A 24,020-nucleotide genomic window follows, 5' to 3' on the forward strand; every position below is an offset into this window, starting at 1 on the left:
TCTCATTATCACTGTGTATCATCGCCACCGGAAATTGGGTACTAACGAAGCGGAGAGAAATGGAAAAAAAAGTAAACAAGGTAAGAATTCATTCAATTTAAAGCATTTCTACTGATTTGACGAGGGTACCGCTTAAGAAATGATTTTCTGATATATAATTCTTTAAATTATTAGGCCGATAAGTATAAAGTTAAGACAAGATTTTGTGTTATACTCAAGAACTTGCCACTTAGTACCTGAAAATTTCGAGGTCGATCGTCCTCTGTCGCCCCATTGGCAAGATATTCAACTATTTTTCATTATTTTTCCAGACACTTTTTTAGATTATTATAGTGTGGCATCATATTTACTGAAACTTGTTGTCAAAATGAACGTTTTTAAAGAATATAGACCATAACAAATAAAGTCTAGGGTACGGCAACTTGCTCATGTTGACAAATTTACTGTATGGCAACTTGTTTTCAACTGTATGGCAACTTGCAAATTTCAAAATATTTATTTGCCGTCTTTTTAAAGAAAATAAAGTATTAGGTTCAAATATCTAATTATGCATTTGATAAAAATACAATTCGCTTGACACCATTTAAGATGTATACACAATATAAGGCTTGAACACAGTCCTATTACATCTTAAACATACCTGATGTATACAATATGAATACGGCATATGCAAAAGCTGGCAAATGTTGTAACTTTCGGAAAGGCATGTCACTGTTTTACTGACCTGTTGTTCTGCCCTGACATAGCGTTAAATGTTACCCATGTCCGTCCGACCCGTCTCTCCCGTCCGTTCAGAAAGTCCCAATAATTGGTTTCCGTTCTCTAACTTTAGTATGCCTTAACCAAATGTTTTAAAACTTACACGAAATGCTTATCACCACAAAACACAGATCAAGTTATAAATTGGGTAGCGCCACTGTTACCGTTCTTGAGTTATGCCCTTTTATAAATGAAAAAAAAGCTAAAGCTGTCGCTTCTGTTCTCAAACTTTAGATTGCCTCAACCAAATGTTTTAATCATACAACATTAGTCAGCATTTGCATATAAGTGATGAACATTTTGGGGATGGGTTGTGGGTGGAGGGAAGGAAGGAGGTAATGGCAGGAGAAATTTTCCGCATTGAATATTTAGAACCATTAAGTGAATGGATTCTCTTTCAACTTTCAGATAAAATGAAATATAAATGAATTATCATTCTCTGCAAAAAAAAATGTTGTATTGCTACACCACAGCACCATGTTAAGGGAGGTTTGAGTGCTCACAAACATGTTTAAGCCCGCCTCAATATATATGTGTCTGTCCCTGGTCAGGAACATGTAATATAGCGGCTGTCGTAAGTTGCTGCCTGACATATTTGTTTATGATTTTGTCATAAATCAGGCAGTTTTGATACGGTATGGGTTTTGTTCATTGTGAAGTGTATAGTAACCAATAGTTGGTCAAATCTATTTCATTTGGACTTTGTTTGAAAGTCCTCTCAGTGAAAACCATTCCACGTCTCCTTTTTCAATTAATGTTACTGTCTTATTTGTAAAAGGCAGATACAGCCAATATATTAGAATAAAGAACATTAATTTTCTAAAAAAAAACTTCATCTCTATATAGTAAGAAATGAACAAGCTCGGTGGCTAACACTGTTTAAATTTAAAAAAAATATTAACCTTAGATTAATCATTTTTGGAAAGAATGAAAGAAGAATCCGATACAAGGGATACAAATCCGGCTGTGGCTACGGCATAAACTATTTATATAAAGTTTCTACTTGAGAATAAAGATGACCTTGTATGAAGTTTGTTTTGGTTGTCATCTTAATATTATATACTTATTAATACAATTCACAAAAGCTAGCATCTTCGACTTGTAAGTTTAAAGAATTATAATGAAATAACATCTAATAAGGACAGGTTGAAATATTTTTGAATCCTGATGGTGCATACTCATAAATTCTTTTGGGAAAATCCACGTAAATTTAAATGTTGATTTGATAGCGTTCATTTATTTATTTGCCCTCGTAAACAGTTTTGTTAAAATACCGAAAATCGTGAACGAATAAGTCGGGTACACCTTTTTACATTCAGGCGTGCTTAAGTTGCACTTTTTTCTTCTTATTAAGAAAAATGATTTTAATTTTAGCATCTATCTGAAGATTAGATTATTTACACACACACAAAAATAGGGCTTACTGTTGATTTTGAAACTCTATGAATTCACATTTATATTCAACCAAACAGATAGGCCGAGATCCATACCTTTATAAGTTTCAAAACAGAGAAGGTGTGTTTGAAAACAAATAATCACGTACTGCTATATCTTTTAAGGCAAATGCAAGTCTTACTTGTATTAATTATATAATTTTAATTGGCACAATATCACATTAAAATTTACTGAGAAATATTATACATAGTAATCATGAAAATGTACTACTGTAACAATGAAAATTCGGACGAATACACTCCTTTTCACTACCCCTCCATCTACTCATTTAAGGTAAGGCCAAACAGCCTTAGCAACAGTCTTTTATTATTTTTTCCCTGTAAATAAAAAGATTGATTGAATTTAATTTAACTAAAAAAAAAATACAATCTTATTTTCAATAAGAAACAAGAAAGTTAATTCGAAACACAATTCATGATTTATTTCTCCTAATTTTCAATGAAAACAAAGTATTTTCTTCACTTTTCTATTAACAAATTATTCATTTCAGAAATTTAAAGAATAAACAATAAACAATGTTGAAGACTGTATCTTGACCTATAATGGTTTACTTTTACTGTATAAATTGTGACTTGGATGGAGAGTTGTCTCATTGGCACGCATACCACATCTTCCTATATCTATTTAACCCAGCACATTCTTTATGTGTCTGTCCGAAGCCACGAGCCTGTAGTTTGTCGTTGGTTCATTTCTATCATATTTGTTATTTTTCGTAAATTGTTTTGTTATGAGTTAGGCCGTTAGTTTTCTTGTTGAATCCTTCCACAATTTTCATGTCGGGGCTTTTTATAGCCGACTGTAAGGTACGATTTTTCGTTGTTGAAGGCCAAACGATAGCATATAATTGCTTACATACACTTTATTTGACCCTGGTGGATAGTTATCTTATTTGCAATCATACAACATCTCCACTGTTTATATTTAAAAAAAAAAAAAAACAGAACCAACAAAAGATGAATGGTCGGTTTTTCGTATTGAACTTACAAAATTTCACCCTGACAACAAATAAGACAACAGTCGTTAGTATTATAACGATATATGAATGTATTTAGGATAATATGGTTGAAAAAAACCTTTTTGTCTTTAAAAACACAAAGTCAAATAGAGGTATACGCAACGACGACTTCTGAACGAAATTAACGGCATATATTTTATAATATTTGATAAGTAGTTTATTTTGTATATTTGTAAGCCGGTAAAGCTTTGATACAGCCAAAATTTCGTCACTTGATATTATCTAAACAGTGATTAATTTCATCTTGAAATTACAATATATTGCAAGACGCCGTACAGACAAAAGTTGTTATTTTGCAATTCGCCGTACAACGTCCTGCAATTCGCCGTACAATAAACAAACAATGTTTTGGTCCATATTCTTTAAAAACATCTTTATGACAACAGATTTCAGTCAATATGATGTCACACTATCATAATCTAAAAACGTGTCTGGAAAAATAATGAAAAACAGTTGAATATCTTGCCAATGGGGCGACAGAGGACAATCGACCTCGAAATTTTCAGGTACTAAGTGGCAAGCTTTGGAGTATAACACAAAATATTGTCTTAATTTTGTACTTATCGGCCTAATAATTTAAAGAATTATATATCAGAAAATCATTTCTTAAGCGGTACCCTCGTCAAATCAGTAGAAATGCTTTAAATTGAATGAATTCTTACCTTGTTTACTTTTTTTTTCCATTTCTCTCCACTTCGTTAGTACCCAATTTCCGGTGGCGATGATACACAGTGATTATGGTTCATTGACTTTACATAGTTTACAAGTTAATATTTGTGTTTAGGTTTGTTTAAAGGGAACGACTTATGAAAAGTCAATGGTATTTGGTATGCAGTTGTATTAGCATTGGCACATTTCATTTCCATGGAAATTGTTTAGACCTGTACTTTCAGTCATGGTTCATTGACTTTGAATATTTGCATAACTTACATGTAAAAGTATTGCTATTTTGATTTCAACATTTGCATTATCAAAATAACAAATAGGAGAGACATATCTCTGTGTTAACAGTTTATTCCTATTTTTTTGCTTTTTTGCTTATGTCTTGAAAACTATAATAGATAAAATAGAAATTTTGAATAGCAATAAACTGCTTCGCCGAGCGCAGCTGGATACGACTGCAGAGGTCCACCCCCTGAACAGTTGGGGCAATCATGGACAATATATTCAAGCTTGATACAGGTCTGAATTTGGATTGTAATTAAATATTTGACACATTATAGGTTTCTGACACAGAACAAATGTAGTCAAAGAACTTGAAATTGGTTGTATGATTTGAATTTATATTCAATTGAAGATTTCTTGCAATACACTGTGCTGTTGCACAATACTTTAATAGTAAATCTGTTTTCAGACTATATACAAAGAATTAGCAAAATAAATTGTGACCCCCAATTTTTTTCTTTGGAAATTGACAATTTCTTAAATCACAAATTAAGAGACATCCATACACTTAAACACTAGTTATTGTCTGAAAACTAGAAAAATGCTTGTTTTAGACCGTTTTTGGCCCCTAATTCCTGAAAGGTTTGGGCAGTTACCCCCAAAATGAATCCCAACCTTCTACTTGTGGTATTGAACCTTGTGGTACAATTTCAGAGCAATCAAAATACTTATACACAAATTATTGTCCTGAAACTAGAAAAATGCTTGTTTTGGCCCCTTTTTGGCCCCTAATTCCTAAACTGTTAGGACCATCACCCCCAAAAACAATACCAACCTTCCTTTTGTGGTATTGAACCTTTTGGTTAAATGTCATAGAGATCCATACACTTAAACTAAAGTTATTGTCCGGAATCCAAATGTAAGATTTGAATTTATATTCAATTGAAGATTTCTTACTGTTGTGCAATACACTGTGCTGTTGTGCAATACTTAGTAAATCTGTTTTCAGACTATATACAAAGAATTAGCAAAATAAATTGTGACCCCCAGTTTTTTTCTTTGGAAAACTGTCAATTTCTTAAATCTTGAGGGAAAAAAAATGCCCCCCCCCAAAAAAAAAAAAAATTTTTTTACCCTCCAAAATTTTTTTTTTACCCCCCTCCAAAATAAATAATATTTGAAGAGAATTTTCTTTGGAGGAAAAAAAAATTGCCCCCCCCCCCTTTCCAAAAAAATTGATTTTGAAGAAATTTTCTTTTTGTAAAATGTGGTACAAATTAAGAGACATCCATACACTTAAACACAAGTTATAGTCTGAAAACTCGAAAAATGCTTGTTTTAAACTCTTTTTGGCCCCTAATTCCTGAACGGTTTGGGCAATTACCCCCAAAATGAATCCACACCTTCTACTTGTGGTATTGAACCTTGTGGTACAATTTAAGGGCAATCAAAATACTTATACACAAGTTATTGTCCTGAAACTACAAAAATGCTTGTTTTGGCCCCTTTTTGGCCCCTAATTCCTAAATGGTTCACCTCCACTAACAATCCCAACCTTCCTTTTGTGGTATTAAACCTTTTGGTTAAATTTCATAGAGATCCATACACTTAAACTAAAGTTATTGTCCGGAAACCAAATGTCTTCGGACGACGCTGACGCCGAAGCAGCTGACGATGACGTGATACCAATATACGATCGCAAAAAATTTTGTGGTCGTATAAAAATTATTAGCAAGACAAGATCTGCAAATGTGTCATTAAGACCGAAGTTGTTGGACAATTCCTTATTGAAGTTATTGCCCTCTAGTGAATTTTTCATTTTTTGCCTATTATTTTGAAAACTATCATAGATAGATAGAAACTTTAAAAAAACAAAACATGATCAGCAAGACAAGATCTACAAATAAGTCATAAAAATGGTTGAAATCTTCAGTTGACTCTTTATTGGAGTTATTACCCTTTAATGATAATTTTTACCATATTTTTGGTGTTTTTTGCCTATTATCTTCAAAACTGTAATATATATATAAATAGAAACTTTAAAAATAAATGGGGAATGTGTCCATGGGACACAGATAATGCCCCTGCTTGCATATAATGTTATAAAGTGACATAACTCAAGAACGGTAAAAGTGACGCTACCCAAATTCGTACTTGATCTTAGTTTTGTGGTAATAAGCATTGTGTATAGGTTTCATAACATTTGGTTGAGGCAAACTTAAGTTAGAGAATGGAAACGAAAAATTCAGATATTTTTATATGACCGCAAAATTTTTTTAGCGTCATATAATAAATTAATGCTATGGTGTCGTCGTCGTCCGAAGGCACATTTGGTTTCCTGACAATAAATTTAGTTTAATTGAATGGATCTCTAAGAAATTTTACCAGAAGGTTCAATACCACAAAAGGAAGGTTGGGATTGATTTTGGGGGTTATGGTACCAACAGTTTAGGAATTAGGGGCCAAAAACCAGCATTTTTGTAGTTTCCGGACAATAGCTTGTGTGTTAGTTTATAGATCTCTCATAAATTGTACCACAAGGTTTCATATCACAAAGGGAAGGCTGGGATTGAGTTTGGGGGTAATTGCCCCAACGGTTCAGGAATTAGGGGCAAAAAAGGGGCCAAAAACAAGCATTTTTCTAGTTTCCAGACAATAACTTGTGTTTAAGTGTATGGATCTCTCTAAAATTGTACTACAAGGTTCCATACCACAAAGGGAAGGCTGGGATTAATTTGGGGGTAATTACTCCAAGGGGGAGGGGGTTCAAAAAGTTTGGGGGGATTTTTTTTTCCAATTTTTTTTGGGGGGGTTCATATTATTTTTCTTCAAAATTTTTGAAATTTCAAATGATTGCACAATATTGCGCAATAGCAAGAAATCTTCAATTGCACAGTATTTCACAATAGCACAGTATTGGGCAATAGCTAGAAATTTTCAATTGCACAGTATTGTTTAGGGCTCTGTTTTCAAATTAGTCCATATTACGGTTTGAAGGGTCTAAAATTAAACTTTGTTTGATTTCAACTAAAATTAAATTTTTGGTGTTTTTTTATATGCTGAATCTAACCATGTTGTTAGATTTTGGATATCAGACCATTCTAGGTAAATTAAATGTCCCATTTCAAATTTTTAAGATCTTTGACCACATTTATTTTGTGTCAGAAACCTATCTATAATATGTCAAAAATTTGATCACAATCAAAATTCAGACAGTATCAAGCTTGAATATTGTGTCCAAACTTGCCCCAACTATTCAGGGTTAGACCTCTGCAGTCGTATCTTGCTGCGCTCAGCAAAGCATTTTATTCCATTTGTAAAGGGATTCAAACTTGATCTGTGTTTTGTGGTAATAAGCATTGTGTATCAGATTCATATCATTTGGCACTAGGATTGTCAGTTTTCCTATCGAAGGTCTGTGGTTTTCTCCGGGCACTCCGGCTTCCTCCACCAATAAAAACTGGCGGCCACGAAATAGCCCAAAAGCGGTGCTTAAAAGTGGCGTTAAAACACCAAAAATCAAAATCAAATCATATCATTTGGTTGAGGCAAACTAAAGTTAGAGAATGGAAACGAAAAATTCTGTAATTTTTATACGACTGCAAAAAATTTGCGTTCGTATATAGCTATCACGTCGTCGTCTGAAGACATTTGGTTTCAGGACAATAACTTTAGTTTAAGTGTATGGATCTCTATGAAATTTAATCAAAAGGTTCAATACCACAAAAGGACGGTTGGGATTGTTTTTAGGGGTGATGGTCCCAACCGTTTTGGAATTAGGGGCCAAAAAGGGGCCCAAAACAAGCATTTTTCTAGTTTCAGGACAATAACTTGTGTATAAGTATTTTAATTTCTCTGAAATTGTACCACAAGGTTCAATACCACTAGTAGAAGGTTGTGATTCATTTTGGGGGTAATTGCCCAAACCGTTCAGGAATTAGGGGCCAAAACTAGCATTTTTAACCGTATTTTATAAGGAAAAATCGGTTATTGATTAGGGATGTACGGTGGGCGGCGGACGGATGGGCTGGAGGCTGCCAAACAGTGTCCGTTCATTAACATGAAAACACTTCGACGAAATTTTTTCAAATTTATATATGTTGTTTCCTGTGACTAAATAAAGGTCAAGTTCAATTTTCAGGATTTTAGCTTTTCTCGTTCACTCACTCACTCACTCACTAACGTTTTTTTTTTTGATGAAGTGAATTCCTTTAAAAACTAAGCTTATATTGTCTATTAATAAACATATATTTAGATTTCTGAGTTTTGTTTAATTTCATCAAAAATTTAATTCTTGAGGTTCTTTGATATGCTGATTCTAATAATGTTTTTGTGGTTAAATCATATCTAATTTTATTGATTATAATTGGAAAATATATAACATCATATCTAATTTTAGAGAACTATTTTTTAGTGGTTAAATCATGTCTAATTTTAGAGAACTATTTGTTTATCATTTATTCAGTTTGAGTTATTTCCCTTTGAACAGAAAATTAATAAGTATATTGATAAAATTAAACTGTGTTTCATTTAAACATAAAATAAATATATATAGGGTTCTTTCAAATGCTGAATCTAAATCTGTATTTAAATATTGGGTTTTTGGGCCCAGTTTCCTAGTTGGTCCAAATCAGGGTCCAAAATTAAACTTTTTTTGATTTCAAAAAAAATTGAATTGATGGGTTTTTTTTAAATGCTGAATCTAACCATGTATTTAGAGATTTTGGATTTTGGGCTCCTTTATCAAATTGGTCCACATTGAGGTCCAAAGTGTTCTAAATTAAACTTTTGTTTGATTTAATCAAAAATTGAATTCTTGGGGTTCTTTGATATGCTGATTCTAACAATGTACTTAGATTTTGGATATCGGACCATAATAGGTAAATGTCCAATTTCAAATTTTTCAGTTCTTTGAGCACATTTATTTTGTGTCACAAACCTATGCTGTGTCAAATATTCAATCACAATTCGAATTCAGAGCTGTTTTAAGCTTAAATGTAGTGTCCATACTTGCTCAACTGTTCAGGGTTCGACCTCTGCAGGAAATCCGGTTTGCTGTCACTCTGACAGCCTCTTGTATTGATTATAATTTGAAAATAGATATAACATCATATCTAATTTTAGAGAACTATTTTTCGTGGTTAAATCATATCTAATTTTAGAGAACTATTTGTATATCATTTATTCAGTTTGAGGTATTTCCATTTGAACAGAAAATTAATAAGTATATGGATAAAATTAAACTGTGTTTCATTTCAACATAAATTAATTATGTATAGGGTTCTTTCAAATGCTGAATCTAAACCTGTATTTAAATATTGGATTTTTGGGCACAGTTTTCATGTTGGTCCAAATCAGGGTCCAAAATTAAACTTTGTTTGATTTCAACAAAAATTGAATTGATGGGGTTCTTTGAAATGCTGAATCTAACCATGTATATTGAGATTTTGGATTTTGGACTCCTTTATCAAATTGGTCCACATTGAGGTCCAAATTAAGGGTCCTAAATTAAACTTTTGTTTGATTTCATCAAAAATTGAATTCTTGGGGTTCTTTGATATGCTGATTCTAACAATGTACTTAGATTTTGGATATTGGACCATAATAGGTAAATGTCCAATTTCAAATTTTTCAGTTCTTTGACCACATTTATTTTGCGTCACAAACCTATGCTGTGTCAAATATTCATTCTAGTTTTCAGACATTGAATAACTTGTGTTTAAGTGTATGGATGTCTCTCAAATTGTACCACATTTTACAAAAAGAAAATTTCTTCAAATATTATTTTTTTTGGAAGTGGGGGGAGTAAAAAAATTAAATTTTTTTTGGAGGGGGGGGGGGGTCAATTTTTTTCCCCTAAAGATTTAATAAATTATCAATTTTCCAAAAAAAAAATTGGGGGTCACAATTTTTTTTTCTTATTCTTTGTATATAGTCTGAAAACAGATTTACTAAGTATTGCGCAACAGCACAGTGTATTGCACAACAGCAAGAAATCTTCAATTGAATATAAATTAAAATCATATAACCAATTTAAACAAGCATTTTTCTAGTTTTCAGACAATAACTTGTGTTTAAGTGTATGGATGTCTGAAGTCTCTTAAATTGTACCACATTTTACAAAAAGAAAATTTCTTCAAATATTATTTTTTTTGGAAGTGGGGGGGAGTAAAAAAATTCAATTTTTTTTTTTTGGGGGGGGGGTCAATTTTTTTCCTAAAGATTTAATAAATTATCAATTTTCCAAAAAAAAAATTGGGGGTCACAATTTATTTTGCAAATTCTTTGTATATAGTCTTAAAACAGATTTACTAAGTATTGCGCAACAGCACAGTGTATTGCACAACAGCAAGAAATCTTCAATTGAATATAAATTCAAATCATACAACCAATTGCAAGTTCTTTGACTACATTTATTCTGTGTCAGAAACCTATAATGTGTCAAATATTTAATTACAATCCAAATTCAGACCTGTATCAAGCTTGTATATTGTGTCCATTTTTGCCCCAACTGTTAAGGGTTGGACCTCTGCGGTCGTATCCAGCTGTGCTCGGCGAAGCACATTTATTCTATTTGTAAAAGGACATTACTCTAGAAAGGTAAAAGTGACGCCACCAAAATTCAAACTTCATCTGTGTTTTGTGGTAATAAGCATTGTGTATAAGTTTCATAACATTTGGTTGAGGCAAACTAAAGTTAGAGAACGGAAAACCAATGTCGGGACGTACAGACGTACAAGGGTAAAACTTAATACCCCCTCCGCTACGGCGGGAGCATGAAAATGATCAGCAGGATAAGATCTACAAATACGTGAACTTGGCTGAAATTTTCAGTTTACTCTTAATACTGTTTTTCCCCTTTAATGATGATTTTTACAAAAAAAGTGGCAATTGTTGAAGATGCAGGTGAGCGACACAGGCTCTTTAGAGCCTCTAATATACTACTGTTGCCTTTATTTAGTTGAACTAAAGTAAGTTTGTGTTATTTCACTTTGACCTTAGTTTCCTAATTTATGGCCTAATTTGTGGTATGTATGACAAAAAAATATCTACAATGTATAGTTTGTTATAGTTTTTGGTCATATAAAATAAACCAATCATTAGGTCATACATAATAAGTCATTTTGTGGTATTGCACTAACTATGTTAAATTGCTATAGTAAGTTGAAACATATTTCTATGTTAATAGTTTATGATAATGGACTTTGAAAATATTTGCAGGTTATCCACAAAGATAAATTAAAAGAACCAGTCAGCATTGAATTAGTTGAATCATGTCTTGGAATGTTAGCAAATCTAACATACGAACCATCTCAAAATATGAAGGAATTTAGTTTGCCTATTTGTAAAAATTGTTTAGAATTATGTTCAAAGTTCAAGCATTACAAACTGATAGTTCAAAGAGCATTTACTATTCTCGGCCATATTCTGCCACATTCCATTCCAACAGTAGATTGGTTCTGTGAAAATGCAGGGCATGAACTTTTGCTGTATTGTATAAAGGTAAGTGCCATTATGACCTCTGGAGCTCTGGAGCATTTTATTTTATAAGTTTTGTTTGGTTTTATGGTATGCCATCTGTCTTTGAGTCAATTTTCATATTCAATAATTGATATATAAAAATATGTGTTGGGTTATTTATAATATAACATTATACATGTTTTGGAAGAGATCTTATAACAGTATGATCCTTTCCATTACACAGGTGAACAAATTCTTCATATCCTCTTAAATAATATTTAAGCTTTCTCCAGGATAAAATTTATTTAGAATTAAAATAAATTGAAATACTACATTTCATTTTAAATGCTAACTTTCCTGCTTTTCGAATAAAGCCAATGCCTTTCCCTCCTCAAAAATTACTGTGTTACAAATTACTCAGTTTCTAGAATGATTTGAATGATTGATTAAAAGAGCTATTGCCCTTAAACACAACTGTTTCTTGCCTGCCTCAAAGTTCAGAAGCGAGACTTGTATATAAAAATAAGAAGATGTCGTCTGATTGCCACTGGGAGAAATTTTCACCAGAGACAAAGTTACATAGAAGTAAGCACTGACAGTATTGCCTTCAACAATGAGCAAAACCCATACAGCATAGTAAGCTATAAAAATCCCTGACATGACAAATGTAAAACAAATGTAAAAAATAAAATTACACTTGCTGTTGTCATGTTAGCAGAGTCAACAATTTGTTAAAAGTTTGTGATTAGGTCAGTATAAGTGGAACCACTAATGGTAAGTCAATGATATTTGGTATGCAGTTGTATGAGCACATATCATTTCATTGGATATCATTTTGCCCTGCCCCCTCAGTCATAGTCAATTGACTTTGAAATGTTTTGCATAGTTAACATGTTAAAGTTTCCAAAATGACCAGTTTAAGTGGAACCAATAATGGTCTAGTCAAAGATATTTGGTATGCAGTTGTATTAGCATTTCTCTTATGGTTGTGGCTTGTTATCTATTTCTTGCATGAAGAGATATTTCTCGTATCACACTACACGGAGTGTGATAAGAAAAAGTGATACGAAAACTGCGTTAAGTTGATTGGCTATTCCAGCATCATGAGACAATATTACGACATTTCCATTGGCTATTCCTTAGGTCATTGATGTCTCTCAAAGGTTACAACAATGTACATTTCGTCCCTTGCAACGGACATATGCGATTTCTTCAATGATACACAAAAAATTCTCACTTTTCACCTGACAATCTTTTTTTTGTCGAACCTGTGAAATTTATTTCACGAAAGCGAAAATATAGCGATCCTAAATTCTGTCATCGGCATCGCCAACATTTAAGTTCAGTCTGTGGTTAAATTTTTTTTAGACATCAACAACTTTGTCAGATCTACATGGAACTTTATGAAATTTTGACAGAAGCTTGTTTATGACCAAAAATACAGTATCCAGAGCAAGATTTTTAAAATATTTATTTATATTTTCTGTATTTTACTGATAAATGGACTTAGTTTTTTTGCTCACCTTACCCAAAGGACTAAGTGAGCTTTTCTCATCACTTGGCGTCCATCGTCCGTTTTCGTCCTCTGTTAACTTTTACAAAAATCTTCTCCTCTGAAACTACTTAGCCAAATTTAACCAAACTTGGCCACAATCATCATTGGGGTATCTAGTTTAAACAAATGTGTCCGATGACGCCGCCTGCCAACCAAGATGGCTGATATGGCTAAAATTAGAACATAGGGGTAAAATGCAAGCTTTGTCTATTATTTTGAAAACCGTTACAAATAGAGAAATTCAGACAGCATTAAAAATGTTCAGAATGTTGAGCTCTACCAATTGTCCATATATGTCAAAACTGTCAGACAACTTACTATAGGAGTTATTGCCCTTAAATGACAAATTTTACCATTTTTTTTCATTTTTATCTACTATCTTGAAAACTATAATAGAGAGAAGCTTTAAATTTTTTGGTATGCAGTTGTATTAACATGTATCTCATGTCCATGAAAATTATTTGGCCTCGCATACTCAGTCATGTCCATAGACTTTGAAAGTTTTGCATTTTTAGCCATTTTTTTTGCAAAGAGGCATAGTGAGTGATCCAAACTTCATAGAAACTCTAAAATACCAAGCAGTTTTTTCATAAACAATATATGCATTATGGAAAAATTATGAAATGCTTCCGCAATATATTGATTTTGCCATTTATTGTTTCATTGCTTTCATGTCTATTGTAGAATTATACTGTGAGAAAAGGCTTCACATTGTTGGTAAATAACATGTAATCCATACTATATGTAATACACATTGTTGGTAAATAATATGTAATCCATACTATATGTAATACACATTGTTGGTAAATAATATGTAATCCGTACTATATGTAATACACATTGTTGGTAAATAATATGTAATCCGTACTAGATGTAGAAATATTTCTTGAAAAGTAGATGCAGATTCTTATAATTTTTTTTAGAATGAAGAAGAATTGGAAGAAAATAAGAAATCGGCATTAAAGGGTTTAGCAGGATGTACTCAAATAAATGATCAGGCTAGAATATTTATTGTTGATCACAAAGGTATTATTATCTATCAACATGTACAACATAGATTTCAGGAGGATCTTTTCTCATTCCATCCATGCATGTGCAATATTTTAATAGTCTTATATTTACTGTTTGCAAAATTATAAATTATTCTAAATAATAAGGATGTTCTTGTTCCAGGCAGAAAAGCCTGGCCGTGTTAGGCGCAACTTTTTGGAAGTTTTGGTCCTCGGTGCTCTTCAGCTTTGCACTTGTTTTGGCTTTCAAACTTTTTTTCATTTGAGCGTCACTGGTTGGTCTTGTGTGGACGAGACGCACGTCTGGCGTATTGAATTTTAAGCCTAGTACCTTTTGTTAGCTATTATTCGTGTGTTTCTTTGTCCTATATGTTCTCCCATTTATTTGTATTGTGGTCCTGTCATGTGGTGTTGTCGTTTTGGTATTGTGTTTGACGTTGCCATAAAAGCAGGAGGTTTGGCATGCCACAAAACCAGGTTCAACCCACCATTTTTTTCTTAAAATGTCCTGTACCAAGTCAGGAAAATGGCCATTTATATATTATAGTTCGTTTCTATGTGTTACATTTTAATGTTGTGTTTTTGTTGTGTCGTTGTTCTCCTCTTATATTTGATGCGTTTCCCTCAGTTTTAGTTTGTAACCCGGATTTGTTTTTATCTCTATCGATTTATGAGTTTCGAACAGCAGTATACTACTGTTGCCTTTATTTATATCATATCTGTAGTTACGAGAATGGCTGATATTTGGTAGTTTCTGTTCAACTTATTTACTACTTGTCCAAACTCTGGTTAATTTAGAGCTTGATATATAAAAATAAACATAATATATGTGGCAGTGATGTATTAGATTTCAATGATTGTAATATATGTATTACTCAAAAAAAAGTTTTACTTAATTTTATCACAAATACATATATTTATTGAGGAAGTAGGATTTCACCTGCAGGAACGTAATTAATTAATAAAAAGTGGTATATGCATCCATAAACTTAAAAAAAAAAACAACCAAAAAACAAACATTTGTTCCTAAAAAAATCTATTTAAATTGGGATTATAACTTATAAATTTTTTTTTAAATATGAACATAAAACTTGTGTATAAAAAAATCAATGACAAGAGTTGGATTGAAAAGATCTGACATAATTAGATATTAATAAATTGTTTGGTGTTTCAATTTATTATGGCCTTTTGCTTTGTCTGATTTTTTGTCGAGCCTACGACTTTTGTCGCAAAAGCTAGACATAGCGATCCTACATTCCGTCAGCGGTGTCGGCAGCGTCCACAAATATTCACTCTGTGGTTAAAGTTTTCAATATTTTAATAACTTTCTTAAACTATCCTGGATTATTTGTACCAAACTTGGACAGAAGCTTGTTTATGATCAAAAGCTAGTATCTAGAAGGAAATTTTGTAAAACTTTTTTTCCTGTTTTTCCGTATATTACTTATAAATGGACTTAGTTTTTCTTCTAATTAACATTACATACAGTCTGCAGTTAAAGTTTTTAAAACATTTATTGGATGCATAAACCATCCTGGATTCTTACCAAACCTGAACAGAAGCTTCTTACATTCAAAAGATAGTATCTAGAGGAAAAATTTTAATAATTATTTCCCCATTTTTGCTGAGCCTGCGACTAACAGCAAAAGTAGGCGAGACACTGGGTTCTGCAGAACCCTTACAAATTTTTTTACGAGTGCAAAAAAATTTTGGGATCATATATTGGTATGGCGTCGGCGTCGTCCGAAGACACATTGGTTTTCGCACTTTAACTTTAGTTTAAGTAAATGGATCTCTATGAAATTTTACTATAAGGTTCAATACCACAAAAGGAAGCTTGGGATTGATTTTGGGGGTTATGGTACCAACAGTTAAGGAATTAGGGGCCAAAAAGGGGCCAACAATAAGCATTTTTGTAACTTCCAGACATAACTTGTATATTAGTGTATGGATCTCGCTGACATTGTACCACAAGGTTCCATATCACAAAGGGAATGCTGGGATTGATTTGGGGGTAAATCGCCTCAGAATTTTAGGAATTAGGGGCCAAAAAAGGGGCAAAAAACAAGCATTTTTCTAGTTTCATGATAATAACTTGTGTGTAAGTGTATGGATCTTTCTGAAATTGTACTACAAGGTTCCATATCACAAAGGGAAAGATGGAATCGAGTTTGGGGGTAATTGCCCAAAACATTTAGGAATAAGGGGCCAAAAATAAGCATTTTTCTAGTTTCCAGACAATAACTTGTGTTCAAGTGTATGGATCTCTCTGAAATTGTACTGCAAGGTACCATACCACAAAGGGAAGGCTGGGATTGATATTTGGGGTAATTGCCTCAAAATTTTAGGAATAAGGGGCAAAAAAGGGGCAAAAAACAAGCATTTTTCTAGTTTCAGGACAATAACTTGTGTGTAAGTGTATAAATCTTTATGAAATTGTACTACAAGGTTTCATATCACAAAGGGAAAGCTGGGTGTGAGTTTGGGGGTAATTGCCCTAAACGTTAAGGAATTTGGGGTAAAAAAACAAGCATTTTTCTATATTCCAGACAATAGCTTATGTTCAAGTGTATGGATCTCTCTGAAATTGTACTGCAAGGTACCATACCACAAAGGGAAGGCTGAGATTTAGTTTGGGGGTGATGAATCATAAGGGGGTTCAAAAATTTCGGGGGGGGGGGGGGATTTTTTTTCCTTTTTTCTTTTTCCCTTTTTTTCCTTTTTTTTTTTCTTTAAAATTTTCCATTTTAAGTTGGTTATTTCTGATTTATATATAAAAGCAAATAATAATGATATGGTTTGAATAGGTAAATAAAAAATTTTTTAAGTTCTTAGACCACATTCATTCTGTGTCAGAAACCTATGCCGTGTCAAATATTTAATAACAATCCAAATTCAGAGCTGTAACAAGCTTGAATGTTGTGTCCATACTTGCCCCAACTGTTCAGGGTAAATATTTCACATGGTGTATTTGTATGGATTGATTTACTGGAAACTTTACATAATTGGTGGAATTGGTGAAAATAACAACCATTTCAGTTTTCATAAATTCCGATATTTCATTCCAGAGTTATTGGACTTTGGGGGTCAGATAAATAAAATACATTTTTTTAATGTCATGCACTAGCTCTAGTTTGCTTGAATCAAATTACATGTATTGCAAACTTAAAACTGTTGTTGGCATTGGTGAACGAGATTTGGCTTTGACTTGGTTGTTTGCCATTTCAGATTTATGGGAATTTTAACAGTCATATTTGACACAATAGGTATCCAAATGCATGTTTTTCTGTAGAGCCATTTGATTTGCTTCTGATAACATAATTAAATGCCTTCTAAATATCCCATTTTATTCTTGCAACAATTTCAATATGTACAATCAGGGGTATCATGCACTCTTATGGCAGCTGCTTATTGTCTTTCATGAAATAGCCTTTCTATGACTGAATGATAAGCTGTTGCGTAAAGCAACTCTATTTGTTACATCTTTATAATCAGAATGGTCAAGACCAATATGTGATAAAAGGTTTCCTATTTACCAATATTGCCTTGCCTAAATACCTTAGTGATCCTTCTGTAAATATGAATAAAAAAAAAGATATTTTAAAGTTATGAAGAAAGCAGGCATAATGATGTGGTTCATAAGTGTTTCTCGTTTCTCGTTTTTGTCGAGCCTTCGACTTTTGTCGAAAAAGCGAGACATAGCGATCCTACATTCCGTCATCGTCGTCGTTGGCCGCGTCCACAAATATTCATTCTGTGGTTAAAGTTTTTGAAATTTTAATAACTTTCTTAAACTATCCTGGATATCTACCAAACTTGGACAGAAGCTTGTTTATGATCATAAGATAATATTCATAAGTAAATTTTGTAAAAAAAAAATTCTATTTTTTCCGTATTTTACTCATAAATGGACTTAGTTTTTCTGCCAGGAAACATAACATTCACTCTGTGGTTAAAGTTTTTGAAATTTTAATAACTTTCTTAAACTATCTTAGATTTCTACTAAACTTGGAAAGAAGCTTGTTTATGATCATAAGATAGTATCCAGAAGTAAATTTTGTAAAAAAAAAATTCCCATTTTTTCCGTATTTTACTTATAAATTGGCTTAGTTTTTCTGCCAGTTAACATTACATTCACTCTGTGGTTAAAGTTTTTAAAATTTTAACAACTTTCTTAAACTATCTTGGATTTGTACCAAACTTGGACAGAAGCTTGTTTATTATAAAAAGCTAGTATCTAGAAGGAAATTTTGTTAAAATTTTGTTCCATTTTTTCCGTATTTTACTTATAAATGAACTTAGTTTTTCTTCCAGTTAACATTACATACAGTCTGCAGTTTAAGTTTTTAAAACATTTATTAGATTCATAAACTATCCTGGATTTTTACCAAACTTGGACAGAAGCTACTTACAATCAAAAGATAGTATAGAGAGGAATATTTTTATTAATTTTTTTTTTCATTTTTGTTGAGCCTGCTATTAACAGCAAAAGTAGGCGAGACACTGGGTTCTTCGGAACCCTTATGAATTTTTTATATAGATTAGACCGTTGGTTTTTCGTGTTTGAATGGTTTTACACTAGTCATTTTTGGAGCCCTTTACAGCTTGCTGTTCGGTGTGAGCCAAGGCTCAGTTTTGAAGGCTGTACTTTGACCTATAATGGTTTACTTTTACAAATTGTGACTTGGATGGAGAGTTGTCTCATTGGCACTCATACCACATCTTCTTATATCTATATATGTATATTCATGTGAATCCATTAAACTGTTGATTTTATCAAACTGTTGATTTTATCAAAATAAAGTTAAAACATTTTTCCTTTTTCTGAACTCTGCCAATAAAGTGAATAAACCTGCATTAGACTTTTCCTCATTTTGCCATAAAATAAGAAACAAGTAGCATGTAAAACTGATGTAGAAACACTGACTGGAATAAACAGTTAATAAAACGACTGTTCATACATTTATGGAAGTATACAAGACACTCAAACTGCATTTAAAACTTCTGTTTTACTATCATTTTTATAACCACTATACCTCTTGATATGATAAAAATGGCATTCTAACATAAACTAAATGGAAATAAACTCGTCATATATACCAGGCTTTAAATTTTGTGCACCAGAAGTAACACTACTAAAGCATGTAATTTATTATGGTGTCTCAATTTATGATGCCAAATCACAGTGAGATTTTTTTTTAATACCTGATGAACAAGGAAGATTTTGGAGATGAGTATTCTGGCCTGATAATAACTGAAAATATAAAACTTTGCCAAAGACAGGATAATAATATTTTGTCCAAAGATGCATGCAGGAAAATCCAGGATATAGTTGCACAATGGTTGAAATAAATTTGCCATGTGAAATGAATAAACCATACTAGCAACAGGTGAAAATGAATAGTGTGTTTACTTTTAAGGAGTTGGCCCAGTAAGACCCCTTTTTGGCCCCAAAATATAGCATTTTTACAAATTTGTTAAAAATGTAAACTTTTAGCTATTTATTGGAATCATTGGAAAGTAGAATACTCTTGTTACATAAATATCAGCTGTTTTTATAAGCCCGTTTACGGGACGTATTATTGTATAATGTTGTCCGTCTGTCTGTCGTACCGTCCGTCTGTCTGTCCGTCATCAACATGTTAGACAATAACTCAAAAACACTTTAACCAATTTCCATGAAACTTTGGTGAATTGTTTATATCTATTGACGTGAGCTCCCTTTTGATTTTTATACATTTTAGATTTTACGTTTCAGAGTTATGGGGTGTTATTCATTAAAAAAGGGGATTTTCCAGCTTTTGGACAATAACTCAAAAATGCTTTTAGCAGTTTTCATTAAACTTTGGTGAATTGTTTATATCTATTGACGTGAGCTCCCTTTTGATTTTTATAAATTTTAGATTTTACGTTTCCAAGTTATGGGGTTTTATTCATTAAAAAAGGTGGATTTTCCATTTTTTTCGGACAATAACTCAAAATTGCATTGAGCAATGATGACTGGTTTATATCTATTAAAATAACCTCCCTTCAGTTTTTAGCTCACCGGGGTCCGAAGGGCCCCATGTGAGCTTATGCCATCACTTGGCGTCCGTCGTCGTCGTCTGTCGTCGTAAACTATTTCAAAAATCTTCTCTGAAACTACTGGGCAAAATACCTTCAAACTTTAACTAAATGTTCCTTAGGGTATCTAGTTTATAAATTGTATCCGAAGTTTTGATCCATCGACAAACATGGCCGCCATGGCTAAAAATGGAACATAGGGGTCAAATGCAGTTTTTGGCATATATCTCAAAAACTAAAGCTTTTAGAGCAAATCTGACATGGGTAAAATTGTTCAATTGGTCAAAATCTATCAGCTCTGAAATTTTCAGACGAATCTAACAACCCATTGTTGAGTTGCTGCCACCGAATTGGTAGTTTTAACAAAATTTGCAGTTTTTTGTTATTATTTTGAATATTATTATAAATATATATAAACTGTAAGCAGCAATAATGTTCAGCAAAGTAAGATCTACAAAAAAGTTAAGATGACCATAATTGTCAATTGACCCCTTAAGGAGTTATTGCCCTTTAAAGACAATTTTACACAATTTGTTCATCAAGTTTGCTAACATTTAAAAATCTTCTCCTCTGAAACTACTGGGCCAATTACCTTCAAACTTTAACTAAATGTTCCTTGGGGTATCTTGTTTATAAATTGTATCCGAAGTTTGTATCCATCGACAAACATGGCCGCCATGGCTAAAAATAGAACATAAGGGTCAAATGCAGTTTTTGGCTTATATCTCAAAAACTAAATCTTTTAGAGCAAATGTGACATGGGGTAAAATTGTTTAATTGGTCAAGATCTATCGGCCCTGAAATTATCAGACGAATCGAACAACCCATTGTTGGGTTGCTGCCACCGAATTGGTAATTTTAACAAAATTTTGCAGTTTTTGTCGAGCCTGCGACTTTTGTCGCAGAAAGCTCGACATAGGGATAGTGATCCGGCGGCGGCGGCTACGGCAGCGGCGGCGTTAGCTAACTTCTTAAAAGCTTTATATTTTAGAAGGTGGAAGACCTGGATGCTTCATACTTTGTATATGGATGCCTCATGTTATGAAGTTTCCGTCGGTCACATGTCCAATGTCCTTGACCTCATTTTCATGGTTCAGTGACTACTTGAAAAAAAAGTTAAGATTTTTTGTAATGTTAAATTCTCTCTTATTATAAGTAATAGGATAACTATATTTGGTATGTGCGTACCTTGCAAGGTCCTCATGCCTGTCAGACAGTTTCCACTTGACCTCGACCTCATTTCATGGATCAGTGAACAAGGTTAAGTTTTGGTGGTCAAGTCCATATCTCAGATACTATAAGCAATAGGTCTAGTATATTCGGTGTATGGAAGGACTGTAAGGTGTACATGTCCAACTGGCAGGTGTCATCTGACCTTGACCTCATTTTCATGGTTCAGTGGTTATAGTTAAGTTTTTGTGTTTTGGTCTGTTTTTCTTATACTGTATGCAATAGGTCTACTATATTTGGTGTATGGAATGATTGTAAGGTGTACATGTCTAGCTGGCAGGTGTCATCTGACCTTGACCTCATTTTCATGGTTCAGTGGTTATAGTTTAGTTTTTGTGTTTTGGTCCGTTTTTCTTATACTTTATGCAATAGGTCTTCTATATTTGGTGTATGGAATGATTGTAAGGTGTACATGTCCAACTGGCAGGTGTCATCTGACTTTGACCCCATTTTCATGGTTCAGTGGTCAAAGTTAAGTTTTTGAGTTTTGGTCTTTTTTCTTATACTATATGCAATAAGTCAACTATATTTGGTGTATGGAAATATTCTATGATGTACATGTCAGTCTCGCAGGTTTTATTTGACCTTGACCTCATTTTCACGGTTCATTGCTCAGTGTGAAGTTTATGTGTTTCAGTCTGTTTTTCTTAAACTATAAGCAATAGGTCAGCTATATTTGTTGTATGGAAGGATTGTAAGCTGTTCATGTCTGCCTGGCATGGTTCATCTGACCTTGACCTCATTTTCACGATTCGTTGGTCAATGTTTAGTTTTCATGGTTAAGTCTGTTTCTTAGAAACTATAATCAATAGGTCAACTATATTTAGTGTATTGAATGATTGTAAGGTGTACATGTATTTCTCGTTTGGTTTATATGACCTTGACTTCATTTTCTTGGATCATGTTAAGTTTATGTAATAGTTGTAGTAAAGCTTTCATTTAGGACTATCAACATAACATAAATGGTTAGTAAAGAAGGCGAGACATTTCAGCGTGTGCACTCTTGTTTGTTATTATTTTGATTATTATTATAGATATATATAAACTGTAAGCAGCAATAATGTTCAGCAAAGTAAGATCTACAAAAAAGTTATATGACCAAAATTGTCAATTGACCCCTTAAGGAGTTATTGCCCTTTAAAGACAATTATAAACAATTTGTTCATCAAGTTTGCTAACATTTAAAAATCTTCTCCTCTGAAATACAGGTGAGCGATTCAGGCTCTTGAGAGCCTCTTGTTTTATATATTTCTGATATGACATTGAGTAGTTATGGAAATTTATTCTTTGAAAAAGTGACGGACGTATCATGCGCTCATGGCGCAGCTCTTTATTTGACAATACAATGCACATGCATCAGGTACTAGCATCATTAATTCATGCAAAACTATTTTAATCTTCACAATTTTAGCATTTGTGCCAAATTTTAGACGGTTTTAGTTTAAAATGTAAGTGGCCACACTTGTGTTCAGCCTTAATACATGTATTTAAATATATGTTGTATTTGATGATAAAACATAACATATATAAAGGTTGAGACTGAAAACGAATGCGGCCACTACATTTAAGACAAAAACCATTTGAAAAGTGACGTTTTATGGCATATTTGATAGATTTTTCATATTTAAGCTTGAATTTGAGTATCTGTAATGACCGAATCAGTTCAAATCTATTACATAAACTGATTGAATCGCCTGAAGTAGACACTTGAGTGTTTTAAAATGTCAAAAATCTTTAATCTGATATACTTCAAATTTTAGGCCTAAATTAGCCCTTACCTGACCTACTCCTTTTCATTCTTAATAATTTATTATTTATAGGATCTGTTATTTTAAAAGACTATAGACATACCCAAAGCATTGACAAAAAAACGACCCAAAATTCGGAATCTGGTGAGAATTTGTTTGCCCAGTGACAATGTGGGGGCATGGGGTATGTGAGCGTGCTCAGAAAAGTTCTTTAATTTAGTTAAATGTCATTTCCACCCCTAAACCATATATATTCTAAATTTCTTTTAGTGCTCTATTCATTTTTGCCTTTCCATTTGCCAATGTAACTTTTAATGATAAAGAAGTTATATTTCAGTCCACTTAAACAGCTCCTCCTAGTGCATTTGGAATTATGTGCTGGAAAAATAAATGAATTGCAGATAAATCTTGTGACATCTTCCTTCAAATTTTATCATAATATTCAAACAACAAAATACTTTGATCATAAAAATAACCAAGAAACATCAATAACAGAACCCATGCATCAAAAACTTTTTGTGGCAAACATGATAAAGAAATGAATGACTATTTCATCTGCTATAACTTTCTTTTAATTTTTTTTTTAAATGCAATTTCAGGTTTGGGTACTTTGGTTAAATCCATTAAGAGTTGTGATGAAAGTGTAATTGGCAATGCAGCTCTTTGTTTAGGTCACTGCACGCAAATTCCAAAAGTTTGTGCAGCTCTTACAAAAACAGATATTATGAAGGATCTTCTTGTATTAGCCAGAGATGGAAAACGCCCACAGTTACAAAAGAACTGTGCTATACTGATAGCAAAACTTGCTCAGGGTGACACTAGGTTTGTGCATAAATTTT

General features: G+C 32.7%; 1 protein-coding gene across 1 annotated transcript in view; it reads left to right on the top strand.

Moving 5' to 3' along the window:
* The window catches only part of LOC127701145 (tetratricopeptide repeat protein 12-like), a 157,676-nt gene that overhangs the window by 116,641 nt on the left and 17,015 nt on the right, over window positions 1–24,020 (top strand). Inside the window, exons 14-16 of the mRNA XM_052204956.1 lie at window positions 11,336–11,617; window positions 14,054–14,156; window positions 23,781–24,003. Of these exons, the coding sequence (XP_052060916.1) occupies window positions 11,336–11,617; window positions 14,054–14,156; window positions 23,781–24,003 (608 nt within the window). The remainder of the gene's footprint in view (window positions 1–11,335; window positions 11,618–14,053; window positions 14,157–23,780; window positions 24,004–24,020) is intronic.

Source organism: Mytilus californianus, unplaced genomic scaffold (genome assembly GCF_021869535.1).
Source record: "Mytilus californianus isolate M0D057914Y unplaced genomic scaffold, xbMytCali1.0.p SCAF_5, whole genome shotgun sequence".
Lineage (NCBI taxonomy): Eukaryota > Metazoa > Mollusca > Bivalvia > Mytilida > Mytilidae > Mytilus > Mytilus californianus.